The 24,353-nt window shown below is 52.3% G+C and overlaps 10 protein-coding genes and 1 non-coding gene across 11 annotated transcripts; 5 read left to right on the top strand and 6 right to left on the bottom strand.

Annotated features, from left to right (window-relative positions):
• Positions 1-109: 109 nt before the first annotated feature.
• Positions 110-4,934, bottom strand: BO86DRAFT_384537 (putative ABC multidrug transporter). The gene is made up of 3 exons (XM_025670909.1): positions 1,190-4,934; positions 1,042-1,140; positions 110-956 (listed from the first exon to the last, which is right to left on the bottom strand). Exons 1-3 carry the CDS (start codon positions 4,825-4,827, stop codon positions 155-157), a joined length of 4,539 nt encoding a protein of 1,512 aa, XP_025533323.1. The 5' UTR covers positions 4,828-4,934; the 3' UTR covers positions 110-154.
• A 335-nt stretch (positions 4,935-5,269) lies between these two features.
• On the top strand, positions 5,270-6,384 carry BO86DRAFT_405459 (oxidase ustYa family protein). The gene is made up of 3 exons (XM_025674090.1): positions 5,270-5,559; positions 5,623-5,748; positions 5,860-6,384. Exons 1-3 carry the CDS (start codon positions 5,331-5,333, stop codon positions 6,312-6,314), a joined length of 810 nt encoding a protein of 269 aa, XP_025533322.1. The 5' UTR covers positions 5,270-5,330; the 3' UTR covers positions 6,315-6,384.
• Positions 6,385-7,533: 1,149 nt separating this feature from the next.
• BO86DRAFT_394229 (oxidase ustYa family protein) lies at positions 7,534-8,542 on the bottom strand (the record flags this gene model as incomplete). Its single annotated transcript, XM_025673182.1, has 4 exons — positions 7,534-7,803; positions 7,892-8,028; positions 8,096-8,218; positions 8,275-8,542. 4 exons carry the CDS (start codon positions 8,540-8,542, stop codon positions 7,534-7,536), a joined length of 798 nt encoding a protein of 265 aa, XP_025533321.1.
• Positions 8,543-9,445: 903 nt separating this feature from the next.
• On the top strand, positions 9,446-9,917 carry BO86DRAFT_394228 (uncharacterized protein; the record flags this gene model as incomplete). Its single annotated transcript, XM_025673181.1, has 2 exons — positions 9,446-9,697; positions 9,801-9,917. 2 exons carry the CDS (start codon positions 9,446-9,448, stop codon positions 9,915-9,917), a joined length of 369 nt encoding a protein of 122 aa, XP_025533320.1.
• Positions 9,918-10,152: 235 nt separating this feature from the next.
• BO86DRAFT_384535 (uncharacterized protein) lies at positions 10,153-11,447 on the top strand. Its single transcript, XM_025670908.1, has 2 exons — positions 10,153-10,461; positions 10,517-11,447. Exon 2 carries the CDS (start codon positions 10,558-10,560, stop codon positions 11,398-11,400), a length of 843 nt encoding a protein of 280 aa, XP_025533319.1. The 5' UTR covers positions 10,153-10,461; positions 10,517-10,557; the 3' UTR covers positions 11,401-11,447.
• A 1,083-nt stretch (positions 11,448-12,530) lies between these two features.
• BO86DRAFT_300390 (DNA glycosylase) lies at positions 12,531-13,643 on the bottom strand (the record flags this gene model as incomplete). Its single annotated transcript, XM_025667456.1, has 2 exons — positions 12,531-12,796; positions 12,860-13,643. 2 exons carry the CDS (start codon positions 13,641-13,643, stop codon positions 12,531-12,533), a joined length of 1,050 nt encoding a protein of 349 aa, XP_025533318.1.
• Positions 13,644-13,814: 171 nt separating this feature from the next.
• BO86DRAFT_405457 (uncharacterized protein) lies at positions 13,815-16,499 on the bottom strand (the record flags this gene model as incomplete). The annotated part of the gene is made up of 2 exons (XM_025674089.1): positions 16,298-16,499; positions 13,815-16,248 (listed from the first exon to the last, which is right to left on the bottom strand). A coding segment is annotated over exon 2 (2,259 nt), but the record flags the coding sequence as incomplete, so codon positions are not given.
• Positions 16,500-17,223: 724 nt separating this feature from the next.
• On the bottom strand, positions 17,224-18,105 carry BO86DRAFT_374451 (uncharacterized protein; the record flags this gene model as incomplete). Its single annotated transcript, XM_025670432.1, has 1 exon — positions 17,224-18,105. One exon carries the CDS (start codon positions 18,103-18,105, stop codon positions 17,224-17,226), a length of 882 nt encoding a protein of 293 aa, XP_025533316.1.
• A 959-nt stretch (positions 18,106-19,064) lies between these two features.
• hmgA (putative homogentisate 1,2-dioxygenase (HmgA)) lies at positions 19,065-20,818 on the top strand. The gene is made up of 4 exons (XM_025669417.1): positions 19,065-19,271; positions 19,330-19,839; positions 19,902-20,552; positions 20,608-20,818. The coding sequence occupies exons 1-4, from the start codon at positions 19,204-19,206 to the stop codon at positions 20,726-20,728; spliced, it is 1,350 nt and encodes a 449-aa protein (XP_025533315.1). The 5' UTR covers positions 19,065-19,203; the 3' UTR covers positions 20,729-20,818.
• A 640-nt stretch (positions 20,819-21,458) lies between these two features.
• BO86DRAFT_405455 (putative NAD binding Rossmann fold oxidoreductase) lies at positions 21,459-22,682 on the top strand (the record flags this gene model as incomplete). The annotated part of the gene is made up of 2 exons (XM_025674088.1): positions 21,459-21,864; positions 21,942-22,682. Exons 1-2 carry the CDS (start codon positions 21,538-21,540, stop codon positions 22,680-22,682), a joined length of 1,068 nt encoding a protein of 355 aa, XP_025533314.1. The 5' UTR covers positions 21,459-21,537.
• A 463-nt stretch (positions 22,683-23,145) lies between these two features.
• On the bottom strand, positions 23,146-23,236 carry BO86DRAFT_t3. The gene has a single exon. It is a non-coding gene; the product is annotated as a tRNA-Phe (tRNA).
• Between the last annotated feature and the right edge of the window lie 1,117 nt (positions 23,237-24,353).

Raw genomic sequence — 24,353 nt, 5'->3', positions numbered from 1 at the left:
CCTTTCTTCCAGCTTCCTGGGTAGGCGTAGGCGTAGGTGTAGACTGCACAGTCGAGTGTTTGGAAAGATGAAAAGAAGGGGGGTCTGGGGGTTCTCCCCCAGAACGCCGCTCCCCAGTATGCAGGCTACCAGTCCTACTTCTTAAAAAGAGCAATCAAGCCTCGCCCCTCCCAACCATCCACAAATCTCTAAGCCACCCAGTCGGACGCGCAATCAGCTCCCCCGGCGACCCATCCTCCACCACCCGGCCCGCGTCCACGACCAGAACCCGGTCGAACTCCCCCACGAACTCCAGCCGATGCCCTACCATCACCACCGTGTACCCCGCAAACTCACTCCAGATGAGATCGCGCATCATCTGCTGGGTTGCGGCATCTACGCCGCTGTCGATCTCATCGAGCAGCAATACTCCACCGGTCGGGCCTGGAGAAGGTGAAGCAGTGACGCAATCCCGACCACCCACCGACACCGCAGGGGCCTTTGGCATTACTTTTCCAGAAGAGAGGGTAGGACCAGAAGGCACAGCAGCGCTCCGCTCCTCCAAACTCCTCGCGCGCACCCGCCGCCGCAGCACCGCGCGCGCCAGACTCCACAGCTGCTTCTGCCCGTGGCTCAGCGTGTCGGCTGTGAAGGGTGCGTCCAGGCCGCCACGGGCCGTGACCACGCTCCAGAGACCTGTGCGCTCCAGGATGGCCTGGCACTCCGCGGGATCGATTGTCTCGTCGGCGAATGGAGCGAGAAGGTTCGTGCGGAAGGAGGCGGTGCCGTCGGGAAGGAAGATGGCGTCTTGTGGGACGGCGATGAGGCGATGGCGGAGGGTTGCGTGGTCGATTGAGTGGAGGGGTGTGCCGTCGATTGTTAGGGCTGAGTCTTCATTTGCGTTGGTGCTGGTTGTGCGTGGTGACGGGACTGGGTCCAAGAGGCGGAGGAGGAGAAGAAGGATTGTCGATTTGCCGCTTGGTTTGGATTCAGTTAGCTGCATGTCATTTGTGGGGAGGGGAGCAGCAGGGTGTGATTCTGGAAGATGGGTGGAGGACTTACCTTCCTGTTCGACCGCAGATCGCGACTTTCTGTCCGGGTTCGATGGTAAATGATGCGTCTCGGATAGCGAGAGCATCTGAGTCGGGAGTTGCTTCGTTGCTGTGTGTTGTTAGCATCTCCGCAACATAAAGCAGAAGACAAAATGTACCTGTACGAAGCACAAACATGCTGGAATGTGATCGCACCCCTCTCCGGCCAGGAGGCAGGAAGTCGAAGCTTGTTAGCGCCACCCTTAGAGCGGTCATCCTCCAGCTGATTCTTCTCAAGCCCGACTCCGTCAGCCCCGCCGTCGCAGAACGCTTTGATCCGGGATACAGCACCAATGGAAGTCTCGAGAGCCGTGTACATACGGACCAAGCCGGCCAGCGTCTTGCCAAAGCTCATCAGGGCGACCAAGCTGGCTCCGGTGAAGCCGGCACTGCTGTTGCGAAGCTGAGTGGTTAGCGCAACGACGAGGACGGCCAGGACTGCCACAACCATGTCGAGAACAAAAGACAACCACCGTTGAATCATGCTCAGCAAGTAGGCTGGACGCTGAGATGCGTCGAGCAGCGCGTTGTTCACTCCAATGGACTCATTGATCCAACCAAATGCGCGTAGCGTGGCGGCTCCCTTGATCGTATTGAGGTGGTGGCTGTAAAGGGGGCTCTTGGCCTCGAGGTCCAACAGGCGCAGCTGACGGGAGGTGCGCAGATAGAAACGCTGGATTGCGTATATGATGGCCAGCACGAAAGGGTAGGCAATGAGGGTGTAGGGCGATGAGCCGGCGACGATCACCGCCGCCCCACCGATGGCGATCCAAACCTGCAGGGATGTGTTGATCAGCGCCTGAGCCAGCTCCCCGTCAATCAAGGTCATGTCCTGCGAGAATAGGTTAGTGAGTATCCCGGTGTCCATCTGAGATAGAAGGGACCAGGGAGCGGCGATGGCTGTCCGCAGCAATGCATCGTGCAGGCGCGATCCAGAGGTACGGATGATGGCCAGCATGCCGATGGCAGCCTCGCTGACAACGGTGGCTAGGGCTAGACACTGGAGGCAAGCGTAGATTCCCAGGTACAAAGATTTGGATTGGCCGAAGGTATCAGTACTCCAATAGCCGATCCATATCGTGGGAAAGTTGTAAAGAAACCCACAGAGAATACCAACTGTCGCGAAGCTGACAAGCAGCCAAGGGCCAATGCTGCGGCAGTAGTACATGAAGACGGCAGCATCGCCGATGGCTCTGCTCGATTGCTCTCTCTTGATCTTTGAATTTACTGCTTTGTTACCATTGGTGGTGGGAGATTGGTTTGTTGGTGCGGATGGTTGAGAGGTATGATGAGACATTGTGCCTCTTTCGCTTACGGCGGTATTTTGTGAAGTGAGGGTACGGAGATTGCGGGGTGGCCCCTTCTCTACGATTGTCCCGTTTTCTCCCAATACAACGATATAGTCCGCTGCTGAAAGATGTCGTAGGGCACTGGTGCAGAAGATCGCAACCGCCCCTCTGGCCCTCAGCATGCCTGAAAGACCGAAGACCGCGTGAAGAATGTGCTCCTCCGTAGCCGCGTCCAGTCCGCTGAGAACGTCATCCAGAACCAACAGGTCACATTGAAGATATAACGCTCTGGCAAGCGCAATTCGCCGTTTCTGGCCGCCACTGAGCGCGATCCCGTCGCTGCCAATCTGGGTCTGGTCGCCCTGAGGGAGCAGCTGCAGGTCGTGAGAAAGCATTGTGGCCTCAACCACGCTTGTATACCTTTCAGCATCGAAAGCGGAGTACCCTTGGATGGCATCACGAATACTTGCATTCGGGAGAAATGGAACCTGCTCACAGTATCCGATCTGGCGGAACTCGGTCCGTACGAAGACCTCGCCTTCCGTGAATGGAATCTCGCCTAACAGCGCTTTACACAGTGTGGTCTTCCCGCAAGCCACAGGACCATAAATCATATTCAGCCCTGGGGCGATCGAAACATCGATGTTCTTCAAGGTCATCGCGTTTGATTGCCAGCCAAAGCCCCCGGCCGTGATGTTCACCACGGGGGGCAACTTCTCCCCTGCAGCCTTTTGTTTCCAGGCTTCGTCAGTCCCAAGTCGTCGATAGTCGTGTCTCGACTCTCCCTCGAGGAACATCTGGATTCTTGATAGAGATGTAAAGGCCGCAAGCAGCTGAGGAGCGACCTGGAAGAGGGTAGAGAATGGACCAGAGAGAAGCTGGAGATAGGCGAGGGAGGTAAAAATGGTAGTGGTGTTCAATCTGCCCAAGCTAAAGGCAAAGGCAAAGATGGGGCTCAGAAGGACTGGCATGAATCCGATGCCCACTGAAATCACAAGAAAGGTTCGGAACTTCCCCCCAGCGTGCAGCTCGTCCCGCCGCAATGCTCGAATGGAATCTTCCACTGGCTGGGTAAGTCCGGAGATTCTCAAGTGTTTCATCGTAGCGATCACAGTTGAGGTATGCCCGACCCGCTTCTGGATTGCTTGCATCCAAGCTATCTGCTTAGGGCCAACAAATCGCATCACGACAGTCGACATGATGGCGCCGAGAATGACAACTATCAGCGGTGCCACAAAGGCGGTGCCGATCTGACGCTGAAGGAGCCAACTCACAATTGCAACCTGGAGGGGGTTGGCCCAGAACTCGTGTAGCTGCATAAGACCCATCATGACTCTTTCGACATCGGTGCTCATCAGCGTGACAGCTGCCTTGTCATCTCCAGCGGCAATTGGCTGCTGGGTAGTCTTTTGGTAGATTGCCGATACTAGACATGGCCGGATCATGAATAAAGCCCGTTCATGAAAATACCAATAGAATGCTGTGACGATCGGTAACCCCACGTACACTAATGCTGTCGCTCCGATGAGCGCATATCCCTCCTTGACTGTCAGGGCGGTGTCTGACTTTGCGAGCCATTCGAGGATTGTCTCGATGAGAAAGGCTTGGCAAAGTGTAAAGCCGAGTAGCGCGAGGCGAGGAACGACGGGCAGTAGGAGAGGGATTGTTAATGTGCGGGCAACTGCTTTGGCCAAGCCTTGTTGGTCTCCGTGGGAGATGGCGCGCTGGGTATACGTGGCAAAGTTTCTCTGCAGGGCTTCAATCGACACGCTTCGATCCAGAGGGTAAAGATCAGACAATTCCAGCACTTTCTTGTAGCCTGACAGGACAAGGGGGACGAGCCATAGAAAGCTGCCCAGTCCATACAAGCCCGAGGTTTCTTCCGGACTGTGGGTTTTGTGGTCGCATTTGGACCATTTCTGGTGCTGCAGTGACTCTAGCAAAAGTAGCAAGGCTTTCCAAACAGTCACTGTAGTGAACAGTCGCACATAGACAAATTGAAAGTGGGTTTGAGCCAAGATCCAGAAGGATCGAACTCGGGCAATGTCGAAAAGGATAGTCAGCGAGAGAAACGCGCTGAGGAGTATTGAAGGTCGTAGTGAGCGAGAATGCTCGAGATACGTTAGAAATAAAACTCCTACCGCGGCGACGAGGTCCAGGGAGTTGGCCGTGATGAACAATGCAGGCAACTCAGATGGCTCAATGGTGGCCAGGGCTAGGAGCACCAGTCGCAGTATCACGAAAATGACTGCTGCTGTAAGTTTGGTCGACTGGAATAATACATTACCCTTGACACTTGTTCTATGAGCAAGCCAAACGCCTCTAGGAATTGAGAGCGCAATGAATATGGCTGATGGTAGAATTGAGAGAACAATAGTTTCAAATTTCAGGGTGAAGTCGAAGTCCCCGCGACAGCCCTTGACAGCCGGACCAAAAGAAATGTCGTCCGTGCAAGTGAGTGATGCCATCCGGAGAGAGCCTAGGTCTTGCGATGAGTCGTAGATGTGCTGGGTGGTAGGTGTTGGGTGTTGGTTGAGAAAGATCTGGAAAAGTAGGGGGGTTCGGTGGAATGATGTGATGGAGATGATGGAGATGAGGAAGAGGCGCTGGGGATGGAGAGACCTGCCTACAGGAGAATCAGTATTGTCAGTACTGTACCGTATGTACTGTACATACTCCGTACTGTATGTGATATGCGGACTGAGTAACGCCGACAGGGATTGTTTCCAGCGCTAACTTGATCGGTACCGAGTAATCCATACTAGTAACAGCCTTGGTGAAGCCGAGTACTGTACTGTACTGTACAGCAGCCCTGAGTACTTGACTGATTGCCTTTCTCAGACTAGTCACTCTGGCACCGTCTATTTAAAAAGCCCTACAGTTAGTCCTACAGTGCGGGTATAGCATCGATATAGACCATATCCTCAACCTTCACCTCGTTCTCTGGCACGACTGCTTTTACCTAGCCAGAATGAAGGACAAAAGACAAGGTTATGAGCGGATGAACAACATTGATGAGAACGATGACACAGACACTGCAAACAGCACTGTCTATATCAGTCACTTTGGTTCTCGTTGCCTCCAGGTGACATGGAGCCTCATTTGCCTGCTCATGTTTCTCGCGGGAATTGTGATGTTATCGGCGGCACAGAGTTGGAAATTATCCGACCGTGAATGTGCTGCCCAGCTCTCTATCTGGTGTATGTACTGTGCAATTAACTCTTCTGCCCGCCTCCCTCATTGACATTTGCACGATGAAACAGCCCCGTTGCTTGAAGCAGTCGAGTATGAGCAGCGGGATTGGGTCAGTATCTTCGCCACACAGAATTCGGGGTATACAGGTGCCCCTACCGAGCACATGGAGGCAAAATGGAAACGATTAGTCGACGGTATGTTTGTTCTAACCAACAAGGGATGAGAAGAATTTGAGGGTGAGAGGGAGATTGAAGTATCACCTCCTGGACTAACGCGTTCCATGTTGTCACTCTCGTCATTCTCAGTGCCCAGTGTGGTTGTCCCTCCTGAACGTGTACCCCTCCTCAACCGCAGCACTGAGCAAGGGTTTGTGCCGGTGCCCGCCGAGTCGCCCACCCAGGGTTACGTGGCCGGGGTCGAGGTCTTCCATCACCTTCACTGCCTCAATGTTCTGCGCCAGTACATCGGACGCGACGAATACCCCGAAGGGCTTCTTCCACGCATCCTGAAGCAGAATTCCCCGCTGGCAATTCGGGCACATGTCGACCACTGCATTGAGACTCTTCGGCTTGCCCTCATGTGCAATGCCGATGTGACCCCATACCTCTTGTATGAGAAGGAGGTCGAGTCGCCGTTACAGGTTCCTGCCCGAGAAGACTTCCAGGCATTTCATAAGTGTAAGAAGTTCGATCGTCTTTTGGATTGGGTTCATTTGAACGGGGTGGTGGTGCCGTTGCGGTCCAAGGGTAGTGCAGCCTAGCAGAGTTGGCCGTTTGCCTTGCTCGAAAGACAGTAAATTCTCTCGGTCGATATCAATGCGTCTAAATGATTCTACAGAGTTACTAGTGATTTTGATTCAGTAAGAACAGACGGCTTCCAAGTCTTGAGCATGGTTATCTCAATCGATTGGACTAGAACTATATAAATTGTGCTTGCGGGGGGCCGATCGATTGCCCTTTTGGGAAAACCCGATATGTGCCTGATTGGTATCTGAAGCAGTTCTTCTGTCAGACAAACTTACTTCTGATCCAGGTTGGAATCGCGCCCATGCGATCGACAGTGGCGTGCCGGGAGGAAGCAAGAATATGAATGGCTGGAGCTGAGAAGCTGATGATAAGCTATCCACCCCTCATTGGAGTCGAGCAATGGAATGCTCGGATAAATTGCGTGGAGGTAGCGGGGACGGACCAGCTGACAACGGCCGCAAGAAGCAATCACCGACCCTGGTTACTACCATGTATGTGCATTGCGCTCCTCCGTCGGAGCTCCTGGACCCTGGTATAGTGTAAGAGCGGGATGCCTAGAGCGGCTAGAGATCCATCACTGTACACAGTACATACTACTACCTTAGGTACAGTAGGGACTGTACTTTACCATACACCGTACTGACTACTAGGTACCTTACCTAGTGTTTACTTGGCCTCCAGGCTTGCCTTGCCTTATCGACTTGACATTATTGGCTGTAGTCAGCCTGCTCATGCCAGTGTTTGAAACTCACAAAGCAAAACCTGTTATAGTGTGTTGCACATTATGCATGTGCAGTACCACCTGGCTGCTACGCAATCTTGCCCCAATTCTCGGTCTACCTAGTAATCACCTCACAGAAGAAGCGGGAACAATCAGGTTTCCTGCAACTCCAGAAGACGTGAAGGATTTGTTTTTCCCCTCAATCGGACAAGAAAAAGGACTTTGGCTGCATCACAAGGGCCGCAAGACTGTAATGCTATTATTAAATCAACATCGGAGATTAAACGCCGTAAGGCAGAGCTAGAGAGCTTCGGAATACATTCCAAAATGCAGATCTTATATCACTATCACTCCATACACTAGCTATATGCCACGCTAGGGTTCAAGCTAATGTGCAGCAGCAAACAAGCATCGGGTGGAAGCGGGAGCCAAACGCTTGATATCAACGACGAACGCTTTCGGTTCCAACTGCACATGTGCGGTGGCATGTAATTTCCGCCCGCCCTGCAATCTCATACTACGGTCCAATTCTCGTCGATCCACTCCTCTATCTTCCGGAAGTCCCTACATCGATGGTGGGAGGCAAAGTCTGCCCGAATTCCGGCCGCACCCCCAATCTGGACGTAAAGCAGAGAAACGTCACTTTGGCACATGAGCGCAACTCTCAGCGACTCGATGCAGTGGTCCACATGAATGCGGTTCTTCAGCTCGTTTCGCACTAAGCCCTCAGGCGGTTCCTCGTATTTACCTGCCTGCCACCAGGTGTACATGCGCACAATGTTCTGCCCCTCCGTTAGCGTTTATGTTGTGTCTATGCCAAACAGCGAAGATGAAAGAATTGGGGTGACGCTGGGAAAGGTAGGCTCTCACCAGACAGTGCAGCTGATGGAATACTTCCAGAAGCCCAATATATCCGGGGCCGACCTCCGGCGGAACATGTTGCAGATGATCCGCTTCAGACTTGTTTAGAGCAATGAGCTTCTCAGGAGGGATTTCGACGGCATGCTCTAGGAGAGGGAACTGTGTCAGATAGAAGAAAGAGACTGAGTAGTTGGTGCAAAGGATCAATCTCACTGTACGTCAGATTGAACCAGGCGGATTCTCTTTCATGGGTCGGAGGCCCACGGTATATGCTAGTAGCATTGAAGGCGCCGTCAAAGTCATAGTCAATATACTCAACCGCATCGAGCGCAGGTGCTGTTGAATTGTTAGTTGCAAGTTTGGTAATCGGCTCTTCTCAGTTGAACACTCACACCAGGATGACAGTTGCCGCGAGCATTGGTTATCAGTAGGATGAACTTTCACCAGGACAGCAACAATCAATCCGCCCACAAAAAGACAGAGTACAATGAGGGTTATGACCACCGGACTCAGTATTTGCTTTCCCCAGCCGCGCAAGGTTTGATGCCGCAAGAGAACACGCCTATCATTGGAGGCATTTTCCTGGCCATCATCCGTCGAGGACTCAAAGTCTCTCGACTCGGACATGAGAGGATGATATGTAGGCGGCTTGAACTCCATGGCGTACTCTGGATAATCAAAAACAGTAGATTCAAAAGCAAGATTGACAGAAGCAGAGAACAATTGATTCACAGGACAACGAGCAGAGAAGAAAAGAGATTTTGAGGGGCAGCCGATTCTCCTGGGTCAAACGAGTTTAGTTGCGGAGTTTGATGGCTAGCAACAGACTATAGGTGGCCAACAACGTGTTTGACTGATAAGGAGACATGCATTTGAAATGAAGTGTTCTGGTGGTATCTCAGGGTGCTAAGGTCGAGACTATGACCCTTGATAGCGTTTCGCTTCGTCGCCTTGTGCATCCAACTACCCTGCTCTCGTTGGCATACATGCATGATGAACATGATTCAACAACCTGATGTTACATTGCATGGCATTATTCTCCTGAATTCAGGATTTCACAGTCTCACTCGCATGTTACGCCTGCACTTCCAAGGCATACTCGAACCAAAGAAATGTGCTATCGTAGTGTTTTAGAGCTTAGCTCGCTCTAGACCAACCACCACGACAGATCTCGGAGCACAATTTACTTTCCGCAGAAGTTCGACCCGATACCTTTGGGTGCAGCCTTGATACAATCCCACTGCAATTACAGTATTGGGCATGTTTATCACTTGCACAGCAGGCTATCAGGTGAAGACAGGGTGTGCGGAGTGTCACGGTCACAGCCCGAGGGACTGCAGGAATTAGCATTTGCGCGGATGATATCGCAATGATATCAGTATTATGAGTTTAGCCGGCTATGCTGTGCATTCCTAGAATTCCATACATATAAGAGTGTGTCCGGCAGGACTCATCTGGTCTTCATCTCGACATCATCATCATCTCGGCTTACGAGCTTCTCCAAGTCTTTCTTCTAATCTCTCTCATAACCTCTGTATCAGAGCCCATATCTTTCCAGTCAAAATGAAGGCAACTGTCATCGCAGCCCTAGCTACCTTCGCTACTCTGGTGGCTTCCACGCCTATATCACCGCAGGCCAGAGCCATGACCGTGAATATGCATCGCAAAAGCTTCTCTCAGATGCTCCAGAAGCGTGAAGGGTACGACGGGAACATCATTGACAGTGTCAACTATATCCTAGTTATCCTTACGGATGAAGCGGGCGTGGCCGACCCCTACCAGGACGAAATTGACGCCGTCAGCAACCCGGCTGATGTTCTCGGTTAAGCGAAACTGTGTCTCTTGCTCTCGGTAATCGATTCTATCTCTCAATGACTTCCAACTAGTCTAGTTTCGCAGCTAACCAGGTAACTCGCAGTTGCGTCCCGGGAAGAATGGTGGCGGGCTCGTCTTACTGTTAATCTTTCACTCTTTGCTCTTTGCAACAAATGCAGACACGGTCACCATTCTGCTGGGATTCAATATGGCTGGCTAGCATGCTCCACTCATACGGAGGTTTGGTTCTGCACAGGGGCTCGGTCGGAGGCTTGGTCGGGAATGACATGTAGCTAGTATCAGAGCTTTTGACTGCTTAGGCAACGTGTTGGGAGCCATGCATCCTAATGTGTTTAATGGAACTCTACATACTCGATACTCCGCTCTTTCTATCAATGATTTAAAAAATCTCTGAGTACAGCCAAAGAGACTATGTGAACCAACGGGCTCCTTAATCAGATATACGTTTACCCCGCCCGGGCTGTTATGACTGTAACCTTCTGACACACCACAGTACATTAACATTCACTTTTATCTTAAAACCCCATGTCTGAGGTCAGAAAGAGCAGAGAGGAGTCTTTTTAGGGTCAAGGCTCATCTTAATGGCATCATTGAATGGCTCACCGGCGCCTACTTCGTCGTGCCTACAAGATATGTTGTGACGGTCGGCCCCACACTAATGAGAATCATAAGCACTCAGAACGGCAGCGGCTCAGCCGACCAGCAACATAGCCTCCACTGTGGCTCAGCTCAATGACTACTACCTAGGTATTTCCTGAAGACCCTCAAACAAACATCTCCACCATCTCACAAGAATACCAAGCTTCTAAGCCCAAACACCCCACACATCCATTGGAACCATGGCATTCCCCGCTTCGCACATCCACCCCGCACAAACCAGCCACACGCACACCGCGATCCTCCTCCACGGCCGAGGCAGCAACGGCCCCGAATTCGCCGACGAGCTTTTCTCATCTCTGACGTCCCAGCACAGATCCCTCCCCGATGCCCTGCCCACCTGGCGCTGGGTATTCCCCACCTCGCGCGACCGCCTCTCCACGCGCTTCCAGGAAGAGATCTGTTCCTGGTTCGACGCCTATTCCCTTTCCGACATCCAAGAACGGCAGGACTTGCAGATTGAGGGGCTTCGGGAGTCGGTTCGCTATATCCTCGATATCCTCGAGCAGGAGATCAGTCTACTGGGTGGGACCGCAAGCCATGTCTATCTCGGGGGTATCAGCCAGGGGATGGCGACAGCGCTCTGGACTTTGTTCTGCGCGGCGGGGAGGATTGGGCAGTTCCTTGGTGGGGTCTTTGGGTTCTGTGGCTGGATACCCTTTGCGCATGAGATTGGGCAGTTGGTGAGGCAGTCGGCTGGGTCTGATAGAGCCCAGGTTCAGAGGCTGGTTGCTAGATTTTGTGCCAAGACACTTGGATTACCGCAGTCTTTTGCGGGAGTGGAAAGTCAAGGTAGTTCTTTGCCGCTTCTAAGCACGCGGTTCTTGTTGGGGCACGGGACAGATGATATCTGGGTGCCAATGGAGCTGGGACGGCAAGCGTTGCAGGTGATCAAGGGGCTTAGCGCGGGGGAGGTGGAGTGGATAGAGTATGCTGGGGCAGAAGGGGGTGGCCATTGGATTAAGGAGCCCGAGGGGTTTGATGTTATTCTGAAGTTCTTGGAAGGTGGCTCTCAGTTTGCCTGAAACAATCCATGCATCTAGCTTGTCCTATCCCTTCTGCCGTCCCTGATATAGGATCGCCCCGGCATACCAAATACAACACCAAGGCGACGAGTATATACATCTAGAAAAACCATCCTCAAAGACACCGCATGGCAAAAAAACTCCCACCATACAAGCAAGCAACCAAACCATAAAGGCAACAAGTATATGAAGAGAAATTCAATTTTAGTCTACCAACTTTTCCCACCACCGTTCCACTAAATATATACCCTATTATATACATATAGGGATTTTTGCAGTGACGAAAAATTGCTCCAACAAAACCACAAGCTAGCTAGCAGTCAACCCCACCACTAAGCACCCACCATATCAACCATATCCATATCCGTATCCATGTCGGCCATCTCAAGAAACGACGGGGCGTCCGTCATCACCACATCACGATGAGCTGTCACCACGTAAGCGCCAGGTTGAAACACCGCCAGCTGCTTCAAATCAGCGGCTCGTCTTTTCCGCGCCGCCATGTTGGCCTGCGTGATCGGGTATTGCGCGAGGCGGGGCACTGTGAAGTAGCGGGCGCGCTGGGAGGAGCGGATGGGCTGGGTGTTGGTGTTAGAAGCCATTGTAAATACGGACTTTTTGGGGAGGTTGATTGGGGTCTGGAAACTTGTAGGGAGGTCGGTGTAGATGCTAGCTGTTGTTGTGCTGGAGCAATTTACCTGGAGGCGAGGGATGCAGGTCTGTTTTATAGGCAGGCCAGGGTTCTTTGTTTGACTGCGATGGTGCCAATGTCTTTGTTGGAGTACCTGGTGTTGATGGTACGACAAAGCCATTATTACTTGCCCGTTGATGGTGGCCCAGAAGCATAAAGCATAGGGGGCCGTTCCTTGCAAAAACTTACAGGATAGGTCTATTATGCCTCAAGTCAGCTGAGGTATGTGGAACAACCAACCAGGACAAGTATCCAGAGATGGCGTTCTTGCAAGCTCGAGCGGAAAGGCAATTCTTCTCGTCAGACCATGTTTGACAGCCTTCAAGGCTCTTACTCACAAGCAGTGAACAGAAAAGAATCAGGCAAAGCTTCATTACCTAAACCTTAGACCTGAATAGGTGTTAAAGAGAACATACCTACTTAGACTACTAAGAGACATCTAACCATCCATGGTAAACCCATTCACAGCCTTCTTGACCGGCGATGTCTCTAGCATCCAGTTCCCATCTCCCACTTCTCTCGCAATGCCCCCTTTCTTAGCAGCTCTCATCACCTTCTCCCCGGCCACCGTCCTCTCCCCCGTAAGCCAATCCCAAACATAACCCTCCTTCAGCCACATCCAAGTCAGGTAGGCTCGTAGCTCTTTATCTTTTGGCAACACCTTCTTCCACTCAGGCACAAACTCCAACTCCTCCGCAATACCATCTAGTTCACTTCCACCTCCTACGCCGACACTCACATGTTCATCAGAACTTCCATAGCCAGTACCCGACCTCGCTGCCATCACCCTACCCACTCCCCTCAACTCATCTCGACAAAATATCCTCCAACTATCCAAGGAATAAGCACCTACACCAGGAAGATGCGCGATTTCCCACCCCACACGTTCGTCCTCATCATCTAGACACTCATCGCGGCGGACATCACGACCGTCGTTCAGGTTCGGGTAGTGAAGTTTACGATACCGACAGCCACGAACAGGAGGCCGAGCCAGCCAAGTCTGTGCGAGAGCAATGCATTTCTTAGCGCGTTGGTGTTGAAAGCCGAGACAACGGATTAGCTCAGTCAGCTCGGTCGCGTCTGCGGTCGCAAAGGCTGAGATAGAGGGGTATGTATCGAATACGCGGAAGAGGACGGGGAGGGCGACATGACCGCGGGTACGATTAAGGAATATGGTAGCAATGAGGAGGCGAAAGGGATCGTGAGCGAGTTGTTCCTGGACCAGACCGAATGTCTGAGCGGAGATAGGCTGGAATGGGAGACAAGAAGACGGATCAATCAAAGGTTGGGGGAAAAAGCGAGATATCTTTGGTGCTTGGGATAATCGTGATGGTTGGGAGGTAAGGGTGGGTTCATTATCATCATTCGTAGTCGCATCAATCGAGCTTTCGGGCTCGGAGAAAGCAGGTACATTTGTTGCTGACGAGATTAAAGATGACGCAGGCGGCGGTGTTGAAGGATAAGAGTCAGGGAGATCACTCGGAACGTCGCTCAGATCGGAGCAGTCAGACAAAAGTAGATCAGAAGGTACTGCAGCGGTAGAACCACCCATGAAGCCAGTTTTGGCGGCTGGTTGCCCTACACTGAAGAATATGGACCGTACCTCATCGCTGGTGGTTGGCCTTTGCGAATCATCGGTGTCGGAAAATCCGAATGTTCTGTCCGAGTAGACTTCTTAGCCGATCGAACTTTCGCTTTCCCATTCTTCGGGGTTCGTGGTGACTTGTTCGGGTTCGCCCGTCTTGTTGCCGCCTGCTTCGCTTTGAGCAAACCTTGATGCTGGATCTGAGCTTGGATATCAGAGATTTGCCCTTCGAGTGTGGCTAGCTTAGATCCTTTGGTCATCGCAGGCGTTCCAGGCTTATGAAGATTGGGATCCTTTGCCTTGTTGGCATGTTTCCCCTTTTCGGGGTCCGTCAAATCAATAAGCACAGCAGTGTCACGGTCGTTCAGATGTCCTTTGGCTGTACTGGCTTTCTTAAGGTTGCCGCTTTTCTCAAATTCCCTTGCTTGCGCAGGTCTTGCAGTGATTTTGGAGCCTCCGGCCTTCTGGGTGCCATTGGACTGATTTAAATTCCAGGATCTGGCAGTCTGAATTGGCTGCTGATTTGTAGACTCCTTGGGTATGACACTCTCGATAGTATTCTTTGGTTGCATTGACTTGGAAGTGGTGATGGTTTTCTTGGGCTGCTGGGCCGTACTAGCCATTCTGGGATTCCGCTTTGGCTCGGCAGTCAACTGTCCGACATATTCGAGGCCATCATCTGCAAGTTTATAGGCCTTCTTGCTCTGCAAAGATTTTGTCTTTGCTGAGTTCGTTGCCTTATCCTTTGTCGCCTTCCCATCTCCGTTCAGCTGCACAGGTGGCGTTGAAGCTGGATTCGAAGAGGCATGACTTTCAGACGAAGAGCGTGTCTTCTTCCTTCTTTTAGACTTGTCGGAATGACTTGCATGGCCTGGTTGGTCCTTGGATAGCAGAGGGCTCTCGTCCTGCTTCCGCTTTTTTCGACCAATAGACGAGTCATCGACAGGCGCCTTCATCTTCTTCGTCGATTTTTCTGCAAGACCCTCGCCGCTCGGCCTTTTTTTCCGGTCGGTCTGTTCTGTGCCCATTGTGGGAGACTTACCTGTAGCCGGGGATGCTGCTGTTAAATCAACATCAATTGGTGCTGCCGTATTATTCTCTTTGGGCGAGGAAGGGCGTGATTTATCAATCGACTTCGCCGAGCCTTTCCCTGACTCATCCGCTGATGCAAAGTCCAACCTCTGAAGTGATTCAAACACTGACGCCGCCATATTTTTGGGTTTCGGCTCGTCCTGTCTGGTACCAAGAACCACATCCTCTCCCTGGTCATCTGCGAGAACGGCACCGGGTAGTGACTCAACGGACTTAGGTCCGGAGGCCGCTTGCTGGCTCTCACTTATCACAACTGGTGAGTCTCTTGGGCCGACCGGATCCTTCTCTTGTCCATCATCAGACTCTGGCTTGGATCCTGTTTCCGGGATCACCTTTGAGTCATCACCACTCTTTGCGCCCCACTGGAGCAGATAGACACCTCTTAAAGCCCTCATCATCCGTTCAAATTCCCACTCCGTCATCCCGATTTCGACCGCCTTCTGCGAGGCATAATCAACGAACGCGCGTTTCGCGGCTCTCTTCACTGGATAAATGCCTCTGCGCATGAAGTCGCTCCTACACAGCGCGAAACCAAGCTCTCTCACCTGCGGCCGGCTCACGGATGGAAACTGATGATAATCTTCCTCCCACTCAGAGTCAAATTCGAACTCGCTAGTATCGTCATCCGCATCTTGGCTCCCTGTGTGCTCGCGCGCAGTAGAGTAGGATCCAGGGTCCGGTGAAACCGACGGTGAAGGTGACTTGAGAAGGTCTATGGATTCGATGTCGGGGTGCAGGGCGCTCTGCTTAGGACTATCGGGAGGCAACATGATGGGCTCCGAATTTGAGTTTGGTTTGGTTTCGGATCGAGATTGTGCTGCAGACTCGAACCCAGGTTCAAAGCTCACCGCAGATCCTGACTCAGACGTGGAGTCATCTCCCGACTCAGAATCCGACCGGTAGTCAGGTATGATCCGCTTGCCCAGCGCCCAGTCCGGCGAGCTTAGCTGCCGCGCTGTCGGCGACTGTCGCTGCGACCCATGCGACCAGTCTGGGCTACGACTGTAGTCCGGAGTATGATTGTGGTCGGAGGTTTGGCTGTAGTCGTCGAACCGTGAGGAATGTTGACTGGCTTCATCGGAGAGGATGTCGTCGACGGTTTTTTCGTGGAGAGCGTGGAGAAGGTCAGAGGCACTATATGCCATGTCCTTAACCATGGCACTGTCCTTCATGGGGGTGTGGGTGATCGCTTCGGTTACATCTTTGCTAGTGATCGCGTTGGTGTAGGATCGGCGGGGTGAGGAGGTGAGGGGTTCGGCGAATTCAACGCGCTTGGTTCTGGGGGTAGAGGAGACAGACGTCGTCATCGTGGGCGCGTTTCGCTTGCTTGGGTTGACGGAGGTGTGTAGAGAGAGCCAGAATAGTACTTGGTAATGGAAGGATGGTAAGGTAGGAAGGTGTAGTGGTGGAAGTCAAGGTGGAGTGTTAAGCATCAGGTGAAGAGAGAAAAGAAGAAAGACAAAAGTCTAGTAATAAGAAACTAAAGAAGTCAGTAAGTGTGTAGCTCGAGCTGGGGATCTCTCACTCACGATTAACACAGATCGGTGCATTCACCAAGAGTGGTAGGCCAGACCGTGTTACTAGCCAGGGGAATGCAAAGCAAAGAGGTTCCAAAGTGGCCTTGCACGCCTATGAAGCCAAGAACCAAGATTCATCTTCATAGTCCCCTGGGGAAAGAGAGTTGGTCAGAACCTGCATCCCCCTAGAACGTGCGACAAGTGAGGCCGGAGGGTTGCAGTCACTGCGGAGAGGTGGAAGGAAGCGGATGCGCCAACGCGGGAAATCAGTAGATCAATCTAATCCAGGCACGCGCATGTGATCGGCCTGTTACAGCCATTGCTTTCTACCTTCAAAGGTGATAGATCAAAACGATTAGTATAGGTCTAGCAGCAAGAACAGCCATTGTGCAGATACAGTCCAGATGAATATACACATTATACACTGCCCATGTACTGTATGAATGCCTTGCATCTTCATGAGTTTCTCGACTGGCATCCACGCAGACGCGGCCAGCAGCCCTTTTCTGCCACCGCCTAAATTGTACAGTTTCGCGAGTCGATTTTTCTGGACTGTTACTTCTTAAATCCGCTTAAATCCGTGGTTTTCCTTGCGAGGTCGCGAGCGTTCTGCCGGCTCAAGCGGTCAAGAAGGCGGTCAGAGGCCACTTTTGCTCTATGCGGTGCCAAAGAGTACTGTACCTTGGGAAAGCATTCATTCCCCTACTGTTGCATATGGTTTATAAGGTTTACACTTTTTATTTCGGCTAGAGCTTATGCAGCTCGCTGACTTTGCACTTCCCTAATACCCTCAACATCCAATAGGCCCGAATGAGCTTAGAAGATCGATTGAAATCACATTTTGGAAAACCACCCAAATACACAGAGTATGCCTCGAGATGTTACCAGTGCTTGTTTTCCAGACTTCAATATCATCAGTCGTGAAAAATCATTTTTCACTAATCGCTGAAGAGTACGACCCATTTCAAAAGCTTTGTCTCTGAGATCACAATGTCCTGTTCAAGCGGTGGATTGGGTGCCCGTTCAAAAACACTTTCAAACTTCAGAACAAGTGGTCCCCCTTGTATTGTGGGAGAGTCGACTCCTTGAGTCCGGATTGTGACTGTCGACACTCTGCTAGCTTTCCACGCTAGGCCAGCACCACTTCTCGAGTGCGAACGCGTGTTAGGGTAGTTCCACCGCACGGGCACATGCTGCTCGACCATGACCTCCTTGGTCTCCCGGTTGATCTCGATGAGAAAGACAAGCTTCACGTCGCCAGCAGAGTGGGCAGCCCACCACGCGGCAGCGGCTCGGAGTCGCAGCATCGAATCCGAGGATCGTATTGCCGCTTCAATCACCCAGATTGGCCACTGGCGTGATGATCGGATGCGGAGGTTCGTGAACGAAGAGTCGGCCTCCTTTGCCGAACCCGTAGGCCCCCAAAATGTTGTGGCACCAAGGCCGCAGGCCTCTTCCAAATCCACGCCCATCCTGTCCGAGGCGCAATTGACAATTCTCCAGAAGTTGGCGTGTGCCTGTTCAGTCTCCCTTGCGGGGATTTTGACAACCAAGGTTTCGATATCACGGAAGTAATTCAGGCGAACGTGGCCGCTCAGTCCTTCCTCGCGTTCCACAATATAGTCGAACTGTTGCGACGACACATCCTTGACCGAAAGGTATTGGCTGACGCCTTCGACTTCCTGATACAGCTGGTCGCGTCTGGCCACGGTGAGCTTGTTCAGGTCTTTCAAGCCTGTGTAAGTGGTTGGTGGGAATCGGTCGACGAGTGCAAGTCGTGACGATGAGACCCCGAGTGGGGAGTCAGGTATGGATGCCATTGTTGCATGCAAGAATACAGAGCGCGGTCGCGACAGCACAGAAAAATAGTTTTCTGTGGAAGATGGGGGGTTTGGGATAGATTTCAGAGTAACTTGACCGCAGGTACTACGAACCCCGGGCACCCTCTCCGGACTGACTTTTACTTTACGTTGCGATGGAACCACGGACTCCTTACTCACAATCATCATATTCCATACCCGGTCCGACTACATATTGCTGGTTGTCAGGGCATAGAAACAAGGCCACAGTCGTGTCGTTCAGGCAAAGGATAATTCTGGCATCTGCTCGATTGCCCAGCGAGTGTCTGAGTACATTTATAGGGAAGAGAGCTGCTTTGGGGAGTTTTGGAGCAGAGAATTGTCGTCTCGAAGCTGAGATGCGCAGATTTGGTTCCGCTGGGTCGCAAGGGGTCAGGGACAAAATCTCGATTTGACTTTTTATGTTTGAGGGTGTACTGTCGTCATATTCTTCTCCATTCATATAGGGTATATGGTGTTCAACTCATCATCTTGCTGCGTGCGAGCACAATCCTTCAAATTGTTGCGTCACTCGGCAACCCTTACAATGCCTCTGTTCTGGAAACATGCGGCAATCCGCGGAAAAGGACGGTTGTCGGTTGGGAGAAAGAGACAGCGGAAGACTTTCCGTCCGGGAAGCTCCTTAGTGCAACAGGCCATCCTCAGAAGTAATGATGACTATGCGATTCTGAGAACTGTGAGGGACTCCATACTCTGAGCGTGAGGTCATCCCTGGAGGTCGAAGCTTCTAAATGGGAATCGAGAAGCATTTGCAGAGATTGTCATCTCACACTCTTTCATGCACTGCACTTTGTAGTCTGCGGAATCTGGCCGCACTGGGCCTTCCCCGCCAACCGCAATTCCGCGACTTTCCCCCACAAAGCGACTCCGCAGTCCCGCGATTGTCGCGTTCCACCATTATATCATCCGACATCCGACATGTGAGCTGGAGGGGCAGCTCTTTTGATCATTCCTCTTAAACACTGCTACACATCTTTATCTCTAATCTCTGACCTCATTTCTGTATTACCCCTCAATCACATCCTCTTAACATATCCTTCTTTCAAATCACTGAACAACATGCCAGTGACCAAGTTCTCCCATCCTGATCCGTACTCCTACCAGACGGGCTTCGACTCTTATCATGAGTACGGAATTCTTCACCCAGCTTCCTGGCGCACTGGCTGACTAGCCTTTCTCCTACAGGACCGAAGCTGTCGAAGGCGCTCTTCCAGTAGGACAAAATTCCCCTCAGAAAGCCCCCTATGGCTTGTACGCAGAGAAGCTGTCCGGTACAGCATTCACCGCCCCCCGACACGAGAACCGACAAACATGGGTCTACCGCATTCTCCCCGCCGCTGCCCACCAGAATTTTGTCGCCGAGGAAGAGGACTCCTATCATACTCGCATGACCACTGAAACACACCAGCTCCACCACATTCCTAACCAACTGCGATGGGATCCTTTCGACCTAGATGAGACTGTCGACTGGGTCCACGGTCTGCATCTTGTTGCTGGAGCCGGTGACCCTACTTTGAAATCGGGTCTGGGGATCATTCTCTACGCGGCGGGCAAGGACATGGGGAAGGAGGCATTCTACTCGGCTGACGGCGACTTTCTGATCGTGCCTCAGCACGGCGTACTGGACATTCAGACTGAATTGGGGCGGCTTGTGGTCCGTCCGAACGAGATCTGCGTGATTCCCCGGGGCGTGCGGTATGATCCCTACACCCACCAACCTTGTTCACAAAACAGAGATCTAATGACGCGTTGACTAGATACCGCGTAACCCTTCCCGCCGGTCCAGTGCGAGGATACATCTGCGAGCTCTACCAAGGCCACTACCAGCTCCCCGAGCTGGGCCCGATCGGCTCCAACTGTCTCGCCAACGCCCGCGACTTCCAGGCGCCCGTAGCCGCCTTTGACGACGAAGAGGAACCCTCCGAGTACCGGCTGTACAGCAAGTTCGCCAACAAGCTCTACTCCGCCCGGCAGCAGCACACCCCCTTCGACATCGTCGCCTGGCACGGCAACTACTACCCCTACAAGTACGACCTCGGGCGCTTCAACACGATCGGCTCTATCTCATTTGATCACCCGGACCCGTCCATCTTTACCGTCCTGACCGGCCCGTCAGACCATGCGGGCACCGCCATCGCCGACTTCGTCATCTTCCCGCCCCGCTGGCTGGTGCAGGAGAACACCTTCCGCCCGCCTTGGTACCACCGCAACACCATGTCCGAGTTCATGGGGTTGATTACGGGGAACTACGATGCCAAGACGGGAGGTGGGTTCCAGCCTGCGGGCGCTAGCTTGCACAATGTGATGAGTGCGCACGGGCCGGATGCAGATGCCTTTGAGGGCGCGAGTAATGCAGAGCTCAAGCCAACGAAGGTTGGCGATGGGAGTATGGCGTTCATGTTTGAGAGGTGAGTCTTTGCCGTGTCCCTCTTCGTGGATTCAGTGCTAATTCGATCGGTATAGCTGTCTAATGGTGGGTGTCTCCGAGTGGGGGCTGAAAACTTGTCAGAAGGTGCAGGAGGAATATAATGAGCACAGCTGGCAGCCCCTCAAGCGCCACTTTAAGAATCCGAACAAGAAATAGGGTGTGGCATGGTAATAAGGCTGTAGGATGGATTTGGAGGTCAAATGATGAAACAAGCGATAGCAGGCTCCGCATGATTATCCTATCGAGAGAGAATGAACATGATCAAAAATTCTTCAGAGATTGAGAAGTGTAGAGACCAGAGCTTGCTCCAGAGTTAGACGTAATTGAACACGGTTTCTCTGTTTCAAAGCACAAAATTCCTCGATTGGGTAGTTGATGATGGTGCAAGTTTCGTCCTACGGATAAGCTCACCCCGCATGTTCCAGTTTCCAGATCTAATGTCTCATGAAGGCAATGAACTGCTTCTGAAGCCTTGCAGATCAATTTTCAATCACTCATGGTCTCGTCATGTACACGAGATAACGTGACTGAGGAAAGACTTGCCCTCATGGTCACAGGCAGCCCAGCTGACCAATCACAGATATCAGTCGCCGAACCCGTAAAGACGGGCAAGTCTTTCCGTCTCGGCAGGCAACTTGGCCCGTGTCTATACTCCGCATTCTTGCAGCGGTGGGCCCTCTCTCTCCGCATTTCTCGACAAGATCTCCGATAATATCAACTGAACATGATGCTACATCTACACTTCGACTGCGGTATTCAGATGGAGGAATTTTTTCCTTGGGGACGGTGGGTCTTCCAGCGATGCTCCAGAGAGGGAGGTTTGTCCGGTCAACATATATAAACACCTAGACACCCTCACGAAAGACAAGAGCACAGCAGCAAACGCAATCCATCACACCCGATCACCTAAAGCACTCTCTCTCATTTCTTTTCTTCTTTTGCCTTTCCATATCCCACCCTTAATCATGCCCATTCAAAAGCTCAAAGTCGGCATGGCCGGCCTCGGCCGCGTAGGCAAGATCCACGTTAACAACTTTCTGCACCAGACGCCCCGCGCCGACCTGGTAGCCGCCTTCTCGCCGGACCCTGCGGAGATTACCTGGGGCAGACAGCACCTTGAACCCTACGGCGTCACATTGTACGATGACTACGACAAGATGCTTGAGCACCCGGGCTTGCAAGCCGTGGTCATCGGCACGGCGACCTCCGTGCACGCCGAGGAAACAATGAAAGCGATAGATCGTGACCTGCACGTCCTCTGTGAGAAGCCTCTGTCGACGAGCGTTGAAGTAGTACGTTCTTGCCCTAACCACACTCCCTCTTCCCACCGCCTTCTCTTACACCAACAACTAACAACCCGGCAAAAAAGTGCAAAGCGGTCGTCCAAAAGGCCAAAACCAAGCCCCACCTCAAAGTCATGTGCGGCTTCTCGCGGCGCTTTGACACCTCCTACCGCGAAGTACACTCTAAGATCACGCAGGGACTGATCGGGCGGCCGGCGATCCTGCGCAGCCAGACGTGCGACAAGTACGACCCATCGGGGTTCTACGTCGCGTACGCCGCGTGGTCCGGCGGGGTGTTCGTGGACATGTCCGTGCACGACATCGACCTGACGCTGTGGTTCCTGGGGGAGGACTCGATCCCCAAGAGCATCTCGGCGCACGGGGTTACGGCCGTGCAGCCCGAGCTCAAGCAGTTCAACGACTACGACAACGCGGTGGGCATCGTCGAGTTCTGGGGCGGCAAGATCGCCTACTACTACTGCTCGCGCATGATGCCGCACGGCCAGGAGGACACCACTGAGGTCATCGGCACCGAGGGCAAGCTGTCCGTCAACATCAACCCGCAGCGGGATTTCGTGAACTACTACCACCCCGGCGGCATCACGCGCGAGGTGCCCCCGAATTTTGTGGGCCGGTTTGGTGAGGCGTTTGTGCGCGAGGCGAATGAGTTCACCGCCGCGTGTTTGGAGGGCACGCCCCTGCCGGTGCGGTTGGGGAATGCGGTTAAGGCTGTGGAGATTGGCGCGTATCTGCAGGAGGCGCTGGTGACGGGGAAGCAGATCCGGTTTGATGAGATTGGGCGCAGGGTGGAGGTTGCGCAGCTGTGAGAGAGATATGTGTCATTTCGGGACAGATGGATTACGACTGAAGTGGAATAGCTGAAAATATGCTAAAACGTTAACAATAGTTAAATGAATGTTCTGTTTCTTGTAAAGAAACTCTTTATAGTCAGCTATAGTTCGGCAAGCCAGGTGTATAATCTTTGAGCTATCAACTGGAAAGCAAGGTTCTTCAGCAAGTGGTAAGTGGGAATGGGCGGGAGCGGGATATAATATACCGTGGAGAGGTACTCCGTAGGGGGCCGCAAGAAATCCATACCACCGATAAAGCCAGTGTGGTATGTCAATAATGGTTAACAGTGAGGATTGCTCATGAAAGTAACTAAATATAGTTCAGGTTGAGAATCGTCTGTATATGTTTGGACGTTTAGATTCAAATCTAAGGTGTAGTTGAAGAAGGGTGTAGTAGTAGTCAAGGGTGGGACGGGAAGAAAAACGAAAAAAAGAAGAATGGGACGAGCCGGGCTTGAACCGGCCACCTTCAGATTTATGGCCGAAGTTAGAGCTTCAGTCTGACGCGCTCCCAGATGCGCCATCGTCCCAATTGCTGAAAAGTGACGCAATGTCAAAGCTTATATCCGTTAACTTATGCCTACCTCTACACTGCCCATCCCTGCAGGCGGTCCGCTATCTCAAGTCAATCGGCTACCCGCTTAGCTTCCAGATTGGGAGCCGTTGGGCCGATTCGAAATGGACTCCAAAGCGGGCATCCATTTCTCCTAGCAATCCCGTCTGAAGTAGAATGCCTATGTAACGACACGTGATGCATACGAACTGTTCTAACGATGCCCAACAACATCACACTGGCACCCTCTAGGGACCCTCAATGGCCGGAACTACCAACGAGCGCAAACCATGGAGAATAGATAGATAGCCTTTGTCGTCAAACGTACCAGTTCTCCCGGAACAGTCGCACTCAGGGGGGAACCACGGAATGACGTGGCCAATCCTGGAAATCGACCCTGATTCGGGTCAATACTCCTGCGGATTCATTGTTCCATTGCAGGACGCGGCCGCGAGATATTCGCACATGACTGGCCGGGAAGATTATTATCGGATTCCGACAGTTGGCTCCTCCTGCGCTGTTTGATCATCTTCTTTCATCTGCATCTTCAGGCGAGGGAAAAGGGCTGCCTGAGATGTATGTACTGTACATACCGCAACGTACGTCAGAACGCATTGGGTCCCTTTCCTTGTACTCCTACTGGGCGTGGGGTTTTGCGTGGCCGTTCATAACCGTTTCACCCCCCCCTTTTCCATTTTTCATTCTCGTCGGCGAGTTTATAAGAAATGAGGAGATTCCCTCGAGGGGGGAGTTGTGCGCATATCACTCGATATCCTGGGGGATGGTTCATTTACCATGTCGACCACAACTACTACAACTGAGACGTTGATTGCGAGGTTGGTTTGGGAGCCATGGTGAGTCCTCTCTGAGGAGTTTTCCAGTTTCTGTGCAATGTAGCTTCTCATATGGAATGCTTAGAAATCCATATACTGATACAAGACCAGGGAGAACTGTGGCTGGAAGTCTCCCGTTGCTGAGCATCGAGGTGAGTCTGGTGTGGTTTCTTAGAGTGTTCCATTGCGGGCAATGATTCTGGACGGGGAAATCGATGGCGGTCTCAATGGCGGTCTCCCTTTCTTTCTCTTCTACCTTAA

This window comes from Aspergillus japonicus, assembly GCF_003184785.1.
Source record: "Aspergillus japonicus CBS 114.51 unplaced genomic scaffold BO86scaffold_1, whole genome shotgun sequence".
NCBI lineage: Eukaryota > Fungi > Ascomycota > Eurotiomycetes > Eurotiales > Aspergillaceae > Aspergillus > Aspergillus japonicus.
The sequence above is the reverse complement of the archived record's forward strand: the minus strand, read 5'-3'. Positions and strand labels throughout refer to the sequence as shown.